The 12,256-nt window shown below is 39.4% G+C and overlaps 1 protein-coding gene across 1 annotated transcript; it reads left to right on the top strand.

The window, feature by feature from the left end:
* Window positions 1-4,384: 4,384 nt before the first annotated feature.
* On the top strand, window positions 4,385-11,796 carry stx11a (syntaxin 11a; the record flags this gene model as incomplete). Its single annotated transcript, XM_080871155.1, has 3 exons — window positions 4,385-5,222; window positions 7,418-7,432; window positions 7,995-11,796. The coding sequence occupies 3 exons, from the start codon at window positions 4,385-4,387 to the stop codon at window positions 8,879-8,881; spliced, it is 1,740 nt and encodes a 579-aa protein (XP_080727281.1). The 3' UTR covers window positions 8,882-11,796.
* Window positions 11,797-12,256: the final 460 nt, after the last annotated feature.

Raw genomic sequence — 12,256 nt, 5'->3', positions numbered from 1 at the left:
TGGCTCGTTTTAAGATGCAAGATGTCTGAGCAGCCAGTGGGTCTCAGGATTTATTCCAGGGGTTCTGTGATGGTTAAAGGGGGAGTAAAGCGGGCCAGAAAAATGTCACAAAAAAGCATAGGTCTCCAAGTCTCCGTAACACTGCTGAAGAGACTGTTATTCTTACGATAAATAATACAATTTCAGAAAAAAATTTCATAATAATAATACATTTTATTTAAAAGCACCTTTCAAGACACCCAAGGACACTTAACAATAGAATAAAACACATAATAGAACAATTACAATGAAGAACAATAAAAGCAAAAAGCACAAGATAAAATAAACAAACAAACAATAAATTCACAGTGAATATGCAGGTTTGAACAGATGGGTTGATTTAAACTGGGGGAGAGAACCAGTGCTTCTAATATCTGGGGGGTGAGAGTTCCACAGCCTGGGAGCAGAGCAGCTGAAAGCTCTGCTTCCCGTGAGGGTGTGGCAGAAAGAAGGCACAGCAAGCTGGATAGAAGAAGAAGATTGAAGTGAGTGAGCAGAAGAGGTGGTGCTTAAAAGATCATCCCTTCCCTCTAACTGGACAAACTGAGCATAGCCATGTCAGCAAAACCACTAGTAGAACCACTGAATCCCAAGCATTCTGGGGCTTTTTCATTAAAGTTGTGTATAATCTTTGTTTTACTTGTTTTTTTATGTGTTATTTTTTTTACCTTCTTGGCTCTTCATGAAATATCGGATCATTTTACACTTATTGACTGTGAATTTTTTGTCAAGTAAAAAACATTTGATCTGGTATATTGAAAATAGCTCTCTGCACCACCCAGATAGATGCTGCATGCCTCTCTAACTCTGTTTCCTGAGCCATCCCTCTGATGCACTCCTTTCTAATCCTGTCCATCCTGGTCTGTCTTCAGCTCTGCCACCTCCAGCTCCAGCTCCACCTTCTGTCTTTTTGTTGGTGCCACCGTCACAAACCATACATCACAGCAGGTCTCACTAGCATCTTGTAAAACTTCCCTTTCACTCTTGTATAGAGATAAATGAAATAAAGTGGTCAATATTTCCGTTGCTCAAAGTTGTAGGTGACAGTTAAACTAGAAAAACAAAGTTCAGGTTCTAATTTGAGATGTTCTGACTGAACGATTTAGTTTTGTTGCCATCTAGGGGTCGATCCTTTGGTCTTTTGCTTTGTTGTGATTTGAACAGACAATTGAACAACAAATGCATGTGTTAGAATTTGCTTCTTGTCATCGACCACAAAAAATGACACAGGTTTCTTAGTCTTTAAGGATTTTCTAGGATTTTGTGTGAAGGTTTAATTCTGGAATCCTGTTTTGGCGTCTTCTTCTAACGATGTTGAGCTTTAGCTTCTCTTTTTTTTTTATTTGAGTTCTGTTTCCTGTGTGGTTTTTGGAAGTTCTTCTTTTGGGGTTTTTAGTTCCCACAGTGTTTCCCTTGTCTATGTTTCCCCTCCATATTCTTCCACCTTCTGTGTTATCATGTTTAGTGTCTAGTATCAGCTGTCTTCTGCTTAAATTTAACAGTTTGCTTTTTAATTTTCCTTCCCCCTTTGTGAAGTAAAGGATGTTGTGATTGTGTTTCACTTGTGTCTTTTTCCTCTTCTGTCTGTTATTCCCCATTTAGTCCACAGTCTATATATAGTCCAGTCTTCCTCTTTCTCCTTGTCTTTCTTTAATTGTCCTTCCTGTGCTGTGTTAGGGTAATCTTTTTGCCCTTTGTTTAGCTTTCTTTTATTCCTTTTTTAGTCAATACCCAGTTTCTCTTTATGTACTACATTTGTGTCCTCTCTCCATTAGCCCATGACACCAGGTCTTAAGAAGGCGAGTGAGAAATGTGCTAAAAACAGAAACGGTGAAAGAGAACACTACTGCTGGTTGTGGTTTAGTGGGGAATTTTTAACTTCACATGGTTTCATTTATGCTTTTGTCTTAAGAGTAAAGTGTCAGTTATGCTTATACAGCTATAGGGCACACGTTGGCCTTCAAAAAAAATCCCCCGTGAGAAACAATCCCAGTGACTCAGAAACTCAGTAGGCCGATGGAAATTACTGCTCATGCACATGCAGCCTATGCACCGAATGATCTATTCAGCTTGAGTTTCTTTTTCTGGCTGCATGACTGAAAATCACTTGATGGTTGGTGGCTTCACACTTAGATTGTGTTTCATGAAACAGGAAAGGATGTAGAAGTATTAACTAAAGAAGGCAGTGTTTCATGTCTTCTTCTTTTTCTTTTTTTTAGACTTGAGTTTTTATCATATAAGAACATTTTGGTCCCACCCCTCTGGAAGATAAGCTATCTCAAATACTTCCTCTTTATTTTTTTTAACATGTCGTGTGTCCAAAGTCAGTGACCTCTATCCCTGATGTTATCTTATATGTGCTTTGTCAAGGCCTCAGCACAGCCATTTACCCCCTTCATTGCCATTTCTGTTGATAGAAAACAACTATTTTTTTTTTTTTTTTAAAAGCAGTGCGGTAAAGGTGATGATAACAGAGGTGAAATGTAAGCACGAGTGTTTCATCTTTATGTTAAATCGTTAACAAGCATGGCTTTGTCCTACTGTACGTCACCTCACGTCTCCACGTGACACGAGAGGAATGCAGAAAGTTTTGTTTTTAAAAACCTTTCCTCATAAGCAGGTCTATCAGAGATGATGGTTAACAGTTTTAAAAAATCACTTGCTCTTAAAGCAGCCGTCGCTCTACTAACTGGACTGAACTCCCATTTTCATGATCGCCTTTAACTACAGAGGACAAGGAAGTATCTGAAACTCATCTACGGCTAACTAAGAACAATACAAGTAAGATATAATAATTCTATAATCATAGCTTCATAGGTTTTATATTCTTTAGGTTTGCTCAGGGGACCTTTTTAGTGCAAATGTTGTCAGCACAGCATCATGATACAAGACATTAAACTGTTAGTGAGTTTATACCGCATCTGATAGAAAGGGCGAATTTGTCTTGATGAATCATATGATGCGTGATTTACTACTGATTTAAAGAAAAGGGCCAGTACTGGCAAAATCATACAGCTATGTCCATGTACTTTACACTGTTAATGTTTACAGAAAGTATTCACATCCCAATAAGGCTTTTTCAGTGCTCAGAATAATAGATTATATGTTTCAATAATGTAAAATTTGTATTATCTATTGTAAAAATCATTTAAATCCAACCAGACTTCCTTGTGACTGAGTTCATGTCTGCTTTGTATGATGGTGATCAGTAACATGATTTGCTTTTCTTCTGTTGTTTTTGTTGAGTTAAGCTTAAAATAATTTTAATATTATTATTTTTGTTTTTGGGGGGTGGGGCTTTTCAGGAAAGTAGGAAATGAGAGTGTTAAAGTTCCTCAAGTCCAAATCAAACCTGGGCTGCTGCATTCAGCCTTGAGGCTCATGTTTACCTGATCTGCTTGGGAGCTAAACCGTCACCAAAGCTTAAAACACTTTAATTCAAAGTATTGCAACAAAGAAAAAATCCAACAGCTTCTCTGTTTGAGAACTTGTTTGGCAAGTCTTTGACAGACTACACGTCCTAGTGGATCAGGAGAATTCATCTAAGATTACTCGATACTGGAGATGTAGAAAATGTGCCACAGTGCTATGCACTGATTACAAGACCTTTGTGTTTTATTTTGTAAGATGAGCTTAACAGAATAAAAGCTTTACAGTCATTAGCTGGGAAACAGCTTTCTCTTGATGTTTTTCTGTTTTAGCTTGTAAAACAAGAAGCATTTATGTCTTCAGCAGGGATGTTACAGCCAATTCAGGGTAAAAAGGTCAGGCGGTGGCGGTCGGTTCAGCAGTAAGATGTTTAGTTGTAATCAATTAAACCAAGTTTGAGGAGTAAATATTTCTTTTAATTTCAATTTGAAATGTTTTTATTCATTTACTTTGGAAAAATAAAAACTAAAAGCAGCTGCAAAGCTTACTGTTTATTTATTTTAATTTACACAACGCACTGCACGTACTCACGAACCCACAGATGATAATAATCTCCTCAGCTTCATAACGCTGAGGGGGTTTTTTTCACTTTAAGACACTCACTTCTCCCATCGTCATCATTTTGAACTGCTGCAGACTGCTTTTTTCTGAAAAAGCAGTCTGCTCACACACACAGACACACACCTAGCTGTTCAACATAGTTTAATTTCAACTTTAGCAGCCAAAGAGCCAAATACCTCCCTTAGAAGCTGAAGACTGGCCTCAAACATGACTACAAATGAAGAATAAGGTTGCTCATTGCCTCTAAAAGTTGCTAAACACTAAATATATTGGATGTGATGCTTTTTTTTCAAGTCACGGATGAACCTTTTCTCCCAGATGAGTAAATCTACCTTTTTTCTGTTTCCTTCCAGCCATGAGAGACAGACTGGGACACCTGCATCAGGTACAGACTGACACTGAGGGTTTTAGTACAGTGCAGCTAGATAACCTATCAGATCATGAAGCAACAGCTGGAGATAATGAGCTGGATGATGTCCTGAAGGAGGCCCAGCTGATACGTCTGGAAATCCAGCAGATCCAAAATGACATCAGAGATCTGAAGGACGTAAACTATCAGGCTTTGAATAAGACTTCAGACTCCATTGTGATAAAACGGGACTCCAACGCAATTGGGGCAGATATTAAACGCAGAGGTGAAGCTGTGTTGCAGAGGCTGCATATGCTAAATAACCTCAGAGGTGAACTGGAGGTCCAACGCGGCAGTTTGGACCCCACAGTGCGCATTGCTCGAACACAGTACCACTGCCTGAGCAACGCTCTGCGGGAGGTGATGTTCAGCTACAATGACACAGAGATGAACCACAGGGAAGCCTGTAAAAAGCAGATCCAGAGACAGATGGAGATAGTGGGTAAGGAGGTTAGCATGGAAGAGCTGGAGGAGATGATGGAGGGTGAAGAATTGACTGTGTTCAGCATCCAGATACAAGGGAAATCTACCCGGTCTGCACTAATGCAGATAGAGAGCCGGCACCGTGAGTTGCAGGAGCTGGAGAAGAGAATCGCGGGGATCCAGGAACTGTTCCTAGATGTGGCTGTCCTCATGGAGGAGCAGGGAACAGGAGTGGAAAATATCCAGAAAAATGTTCAAAATGTTGGTGTGATCATTCTGGAAAGCAGGGTCTATTTGGATAATGCCATTAAATCTGATAAAAACAACCCCTTCAAGAAGCTGTTTTGCGCCTGCTTTCCATGTTATCACAATTAGGTCTTATGAAGCTTTTATTGATTCTGAAATATGGTGAAACTTTTAATGAATCGCACTGGCTTCCAGGATACACCCACAGATGGGAGCACAGTAGATGGCGCCACTAATAGAAAGGTTTGAACACTGATGGTGATGAAGCCAAGTTGCGCTGGTCATCATAAAACAAGACCCACCAATTGGCTGACTCTCCGTTTCTCTGGGAAGAGCTCCACTTCCTGCAAGCCTGAATTGTATAGGTGCTTAAAAATAGATCTATAGTAAAATATTTATTTAAGGCATTTATCTGTAAAAGCAAAGGGCAATTGCTAATGTAAAGACTCATAGAACTGTTAATATTTAACCTTAAATACTTAAGTTAGGTGATTTTAGATTGTTATTTTAGGTATATTTAGACTTTATGTGATTTTATGTGAAGTTGTAATGCGGCCTTTATTGATGGAAGTATAAAAGTTTAGCCATTAACAGGCTGGTATGACTGTAACAATTAATGATTTCTGTTCAAATGTTGATAAAGCCTTTGCTCCTGTAACTGTATGATACCAGCCAAAGGACAGTGTCAGCAGTCTGGATATCAGCCTATACTAAGTCTGTGTGACTTGTCCCCCTTAAGTAAAATAATAATAAAAAAAACCCCTTGTGTAACTATCGCTTCTTCATTTCAGCTTGATCTTTATCATCTGTAATTTGACATTGCGAGAACTTCAGCTTTTTAAATACTCTGATACATTTTCACTTTTTCAACACAGGACTGTTGCAGCTGACTAAATGGAGCAAATGGCCATAGCACTTTTTCTGTTCCTACATATAAAGCAATTATGAAGGCTTTTCCTTGCCCAACTACCAAAGAAAATTGCTTATTACAGGTTACAAGACTCCCAGTGTTGTAACGCCCCCCTCCCCCCTTCCCCTTTCTCTCAGAAATGTAATTTTTAATACTCGTTGTATATTTTTAGACCTGATCATTAAAACCACATGTAAAAATATTGGGGTTGCACTTTCCACTTGTGTCAAACACTTGTTCCTGAACACTAAATGTGTTTTATGTCGAGGCTTTCCTTCCGTTTTCAAGGTTAGTGTTGAACTTCTAATCGCGTTTTTATGTTAGTATAATAAGATGAATTTCTTTTTTCGTGCTTCTTGTATTCTTTTCTATCTTCACAGCGAAGAATTTAAACTAAAATGAAAACGACTGAGATTCGTGGTCGACTCGTGAATCTAAAAGGTTTTTACAACACAAAACCTTTATTGCGCAAATTCCAAATGCGCAGGATTTGACATAAAAACCACCATATATAATGACTGTGACTGACCTACACCTCCTTCCTGGAATCAAACCCGAGAAGCAGTGAAATGTGTAAAGGGGAAAAGGCGTTATCTTCCGCATTAATACCCGCTGCAGGGTATATGGGCAGTGTAATGTCAGCGTGTCACTTGTAATGTATAGGACGTGATGCAAGACCTCCTTCAAAAATACCAAGTTGACTCTGGTACATGTTGAAATTTGCATTTATAACCGAGACAAAAAAGAGGAAATGAGTCTTTCCGTACTCGCCCCTTCTGCTTTTGGGACTTTGATTCTCTAGTATCGGTGGAGGACACAAAAAGGTAGGCTGTTTGCGCCTTCTGTTGTACTCTCTATATAGATATAGGCTCAGTAATCGATACATAGGTGTATTGTATCATACAGGTCGATTTCTGTATCAAAAGATTGCTTTCGAGCTATTCTGTTTCCTCCCGATCTCACCTTATCACGGGAGAGGATGCTTTGCGCTTCTCTGATGTGGTTTTTTCACTTTAGTGAGGATTTTTAACATTATCTACATCACAGTGCACCTCAGGAATGGATTGGTTTAGCAGGAAATAACCGCTTCCTGAAGGACAGGAACTTTTAAAATAACTTCTATCTCATGATGATGAGAGTGATACAGCTGAGGAAGTAACTCACCAGTTTGCTTTTGAGGACTTTTCACTGACCTACAGCCACCTTGGATTGTACATCAAAAGCTGTTATCGTTATCTAAAAGTGAGACTTAACATTTATTCCTTAATGTTAATAATAACATATCAAAAGAAGAACTCAGTGTGATACCAGCCCCTCCTTCTCTCTGTTAACAGGAGGTTTCAGTGCAACATTGAAAGGAAATGACCAAAGAACATGACCCATCTTATTTGCTATCCAATATCCAGTTTCATTCTGTAAGGGACCGGAGGTTTTCCACACATTAAAAAAAACTGTAACTTAACTTGTGTAGCTTTGCATGATTCACATTTCAGAATAATCTCAAACATTTAAGTTAACGTGTCAAATAAGTCATTGTAAGTCCTCTCTCTTTATGGCCACCGACCTTTACTCCAATTTTCTTCTGATTAGCTGAAAACAAAGGGCTTGAATACAGATGGGTGGGGCTTCTGTGCTCAAGGCCAGAGAGCTGTGTGCCTGAGATGACTATGTTAAGGATATATGTAAAAAGTAAATGTAAAAAGTGACATCATATAGAGCTGAAAGTAGAAACAACAGTCCAAAGCCTGGTTGTTTTCTTGCATGTGCTGACCTCACTATTTGAAACTTCTGCTATGTTTAATATGAACAGTATACATGTGACAGGAAATAAGATGAAGAGGAGCAAAGCCAGCAAAATAAAGTTGTGCCATTAGAATTTTTGATATTAGTTTTTTATCTAGTTCTTCACCACAGAGTAAAGAGTGCGTTTCCCACAATTCCATTAGCGAGGTGAATAAATGTCTATGACTCTTGCAGGTAAGATGAAGGACCGACTGACTGAGCTGCAGGCCTTCACGCCTGCAGAGCAGGAGTACAAGCCCACAGAGAACGAGAGACTCGCCGGTGAGGATGAGGAGCCTCTCGAGCAACACGCCATTGTGTTTGAGGGTGAGGACATGATGGATGGCATCTACAAGGATGCCCAAGCGATGAGGAAGGAGATCCAGTTGCTCAGAATGGATGTGAAACGTCTGGGGAAGCAGAACACCAGGTTCCTCACATCAGTCAGGAGGATCAGCAGCATCAAGCGGGACTCCAACGCACTGGGACGAGACATCAAGGCCAGAGGGGAGTCCATTTATAAAAAGCTGGAAAAAATGGGGAAGCTGAGCAAGGAGCTGGAGGAAGTCCACGGAGTTACATCAGCTTTGGCTCGCATGGTGCGCTCGCAGTATGTGTCTTTGACCAGTGCCTTCCACAGTGCCATGTCTGAATACAATGAGGCTGAAATGGCGCAAAGGGAGAATTGCAAAACCCGCATCCAGAGGCAAGCAGAGATCATGGGCAAGGAGGTAACCAGGGAGCAGATAGACGAGATGACTGAGACGGGCAAGTGGAACGTCTTCTCGGATAATCTCCTGCTGGAAGGGAGGACTGCCAGATCTGCTCTCAACGAGATTGAGAATAGGCACAAGGAGCTGCTGGAGCTGGAGGGCCGCATCAGGGACATTCATGACCTTTTTTTCCAGATGGCGATGCTGGTGGAGCAGCAGGGCTGCATGCTGGACAACATAGAAGCAAATGTAGGGGCAACAGAGGACTATGTAGCCAAAGCTTCAGCGCAGATCAAGCAGGCTAAGATATACAAGAAAAGCAATCCATGCAAGAAGCTGTTTTGTTGTTGTTTCCCATGCTGTAAATGAGGCGCCACCAGTTCCCACCCCCTACCAGAACATTTGATTCAAATCCGCTTTCTCTGCAAATGTTTCTAAATGCTCACATGAAAGCTTTTTGCTGCTCTAGATGTGTCCAGATATCACATTCTGGTATCATTTTCTTTATTGAGTTGATATCAACTAGTCAGAGTGATTCAAACCACATGCACATGTGCAAATATATACAGTGCGATGATGGTAGTTACATTTCCTGATTGCTACTGAGAACAGCTTATGCATACATGACTGCTGTAAAAACATCGAAATTATTATTTCATGTGACTTGCAGCTTTGTTTAGCTTTTAGCTTTGTACAGTCTGCAATATTTAAGCCCATAAAGTATGATTTTATTTATAAATAAATGCCTTGGAGTGGCTATATTTGGACAACTTGAATGTGCATCTACAGCTAAGCTTGGAACCGGTACTTGCTATAGACGTGTTTCTTATTGCAACCATTGCTTCACAAGTGTGTAGAAACACTGATCACAGCTCAACCAGCAATTGTGGTTAGCTGGGGAGGCAAGTTAGATTTGTGAGGATTGTGCAACTATATGTTAGCCACCCCCATGTATATCATCACCAGCTACAAGCCAAGGCTGTGCTTTTCCTCCACGTGTTGCTTCACATAAAAAAACACAAACACACAAATATCTGTTATTCAGCTCCACTTTAGAAAGTCAATGATTTTGTTTATCACTGCCAGACAACCAACGTCACCAAAGCCAGTGAAATCTCTTTAACAGGGCAGTTTGCCTGACTTAATGCGGTGTTTGCACAGGTAATGTTACAGGAGAAACAGAACAGAATGGCAAAATAAACAGGTCAGAGGACTTTCTGTTTGCACAGGAGGCCTATCTCACTGCCCTTTGTGATGGTAGTAAAATTTAAAAACCCTTATTTCCCCGTGCCTCTGGGCCAGCCCATCCCTCACTGGGGGAATCCCAGTCATCAGCTGGTAAACTGAGGGTGTTGTGACTCAGACTGCTGTGTACCTGTGGGAGTTTTCAGACTTAACTGCCTCTGCTCTGTGTTGAAATGAGTTTCAGGGCTGCAATGATTGCACTTCCTCAGCAGTGCTGTGCGGTTTCTACTGGGGGCATTTACCGACAAGAGCGCGTTTATTTGAACTGTGGCGTCACGCCTCTGGTAGCTGTGCGTGCTGGAGTCACACGGCTTTATCTGATGTGAGCCATGCGCTGATTGTGCACGTGCACTCACCAGGATGGCCGAGTGGTTAAGGCGTTGGACTTAAGATCCAATGGACAATAGTCCTCGTGGGTTCGAACCCCACTCCTGGTAAAAACGGAAGTTTTAACCGATGTTTGGAGGAAATGCGTGCAGTCTTATGCACTTCAGGACGACTTTACTCTTCATGGTCAGCCTTTCTGCGCTTAAGCTCCCACAGTAATAATTGTCACCTTCCTTTGAGATTCCTGTTGCGAAGCCATTGTTTGCCATTGCTTTGTCTGTTTTTTTCTTACCACGCATGTACTCTGGTTCAGCTAAGAAACTAAGAGAGATTTTGGATAATTACAAGGGGCACGCCTCACTGCCTCACTATAGATTTGAGACTTAACAGGTATTTGATTACACAGTGTGGTCCAAATGTAAACAAAACGGCAGTACAGTAGCAGATATTAATATTTAAATATTCAAAAGCCCCTAAAAAGCAGTAGTTGATGCTTTCTAACAGATTTACAAATGCTGTAACAAAAGGAGACGTAATTGCAAAGTAACATGCACGTGAAGAAGCTTTCATCATTGCCATTCTTCAGTGACGCTTTTATTCAAATATTTGAAACGAAGTCAATGATGAGGACTTTTATACTTTATTTTCTCTTCATTCTTATCTTGAATCAAAACCCACCAACCGGGGACCAACAGCTAAATCACATCCTGGCTCATCATCGCAGTGGAAGATGTTATGTACCAAGAGGCCTATTTATATTTCCTGTGTGGACGGTTTCGCACCCCTGATGGTGAATTAACACACTACGGGGTATCGACTTTCTCCTAAAGTGTGACTTTGAAATTACTAAGCTACCTGCTAAACTCTCTGAATTCCATAAACAGGTCCTTCTTTATTGGAAAATGTTATTTAAACATAATTTCACTCCACATAATAGCCCAATTTGGAACAATAGATATATACTGATGAACAGAAAATCTATTTTTATTCAAGATTGGTTATCAAAAGGTGTTTGGGCAATTGCCCATTTTGTAGATGAGGAAGGACATGTTCTAGAACATCAAGATTTTTGCCAAAAGTTTAATATCCAATGTTCTAAAAGTAAATTTAATCGGGTTATAAAATCCATTCCATTGTCACTTAAAAACATAGTTGTAAATGATATAATATATTCTGACATCTCCCCCAAGTTAAGGCAATTATATATAGATGGTATTCGATTTTGTGATGTTAAATGCAACAATAAGTTTCTTAGATCTTCATTAAGGAGTCTTTATTCTCCAAATTTACTTAGACGTAATTACATATTAAAAGATTTCCAAAGGGAAGAAATTGAAAAAATAAGAACTGATTATATCACCTTCCCTATCCCTCCTAAAGGGAAAGAAGTCCAATTTAAAATCTTGAATAAAATTTACCCGACAAATAGACTCCTTAGTGATAGATTCAAAATAGAAACGGGTAATTGTGTATTTTGTGAAACAGAAGAGGAGGATTTGGACCATCTATTCTTTTTGTGCAATTTTATACAAATATTTTGGTTGGATTTTCATACCTGGCTTTATTCCAGTGGGATTCAAATTACCCCATTTACCTTAAATATGATAATGTTTGGAGTGTTTTTGAAAGAAAAGAAAGCTAATTATGGTGTTAATGTGTTATTAATCTTGTGTAAGTATTTTATACATAAATGTCGCTTTTTTAAGATTAAACCAACACTGGCTCACTGGAAAAACGACCTAAACCTGTTGGTTAAATCTTTGACTTTAGTTAAAAAGAAAAAGGCTGCTTTTTTTGTTTCCTTTGTAGAAGATTTTGATTTAGTGAGTTAATAATCTGTTAATTTATGTGACCCCATCTTTATATTTTATTTTCACTATATATGAAAGTTGCTAATATGTAAGAAATGTTTATTCTCTGAATCTGTAATATATGGTGCATTTTGTTTGTATGTTTATATTACTAATAAAAGAAAAAAAAACAAAAAAAAAACAAAAACCCTGATGGTGAAGGTCTGTTTATGTGGTGCCATCTAGCGGTGAGGGAAATATTATTTCACAAATGCTGTATTATTGTTTTCCCAGTTTCACAGACACTGTATTAAATCTCTCAAGACTTTGCTGGCACTAAAAGAAGACAATGTGTCCTATTTATATTCTTCTGCCTTTGCAA

The sequence above is a fragment of the Rhamphochromis sp. 'chilingali' genome, assembly GCF_963969265.1.
Source record: "Rhamphochromis sp. 'chilingali' genome assembly, chromosome: 21".
In the NCBI taxonomy this organism is placed as follows: domain Eukaryota; kingdom Metazoa; phylum Chordata; class Actinopteri; order Cichliformes; family Cichlidae; genus Rhamphochromis; species Rhamphochromis sp. 'chilingali'.
Note: the sequence above shows the minus strand (reverse complement) of the source record. Positions and strands in the feature narration are given on the sequence as shown.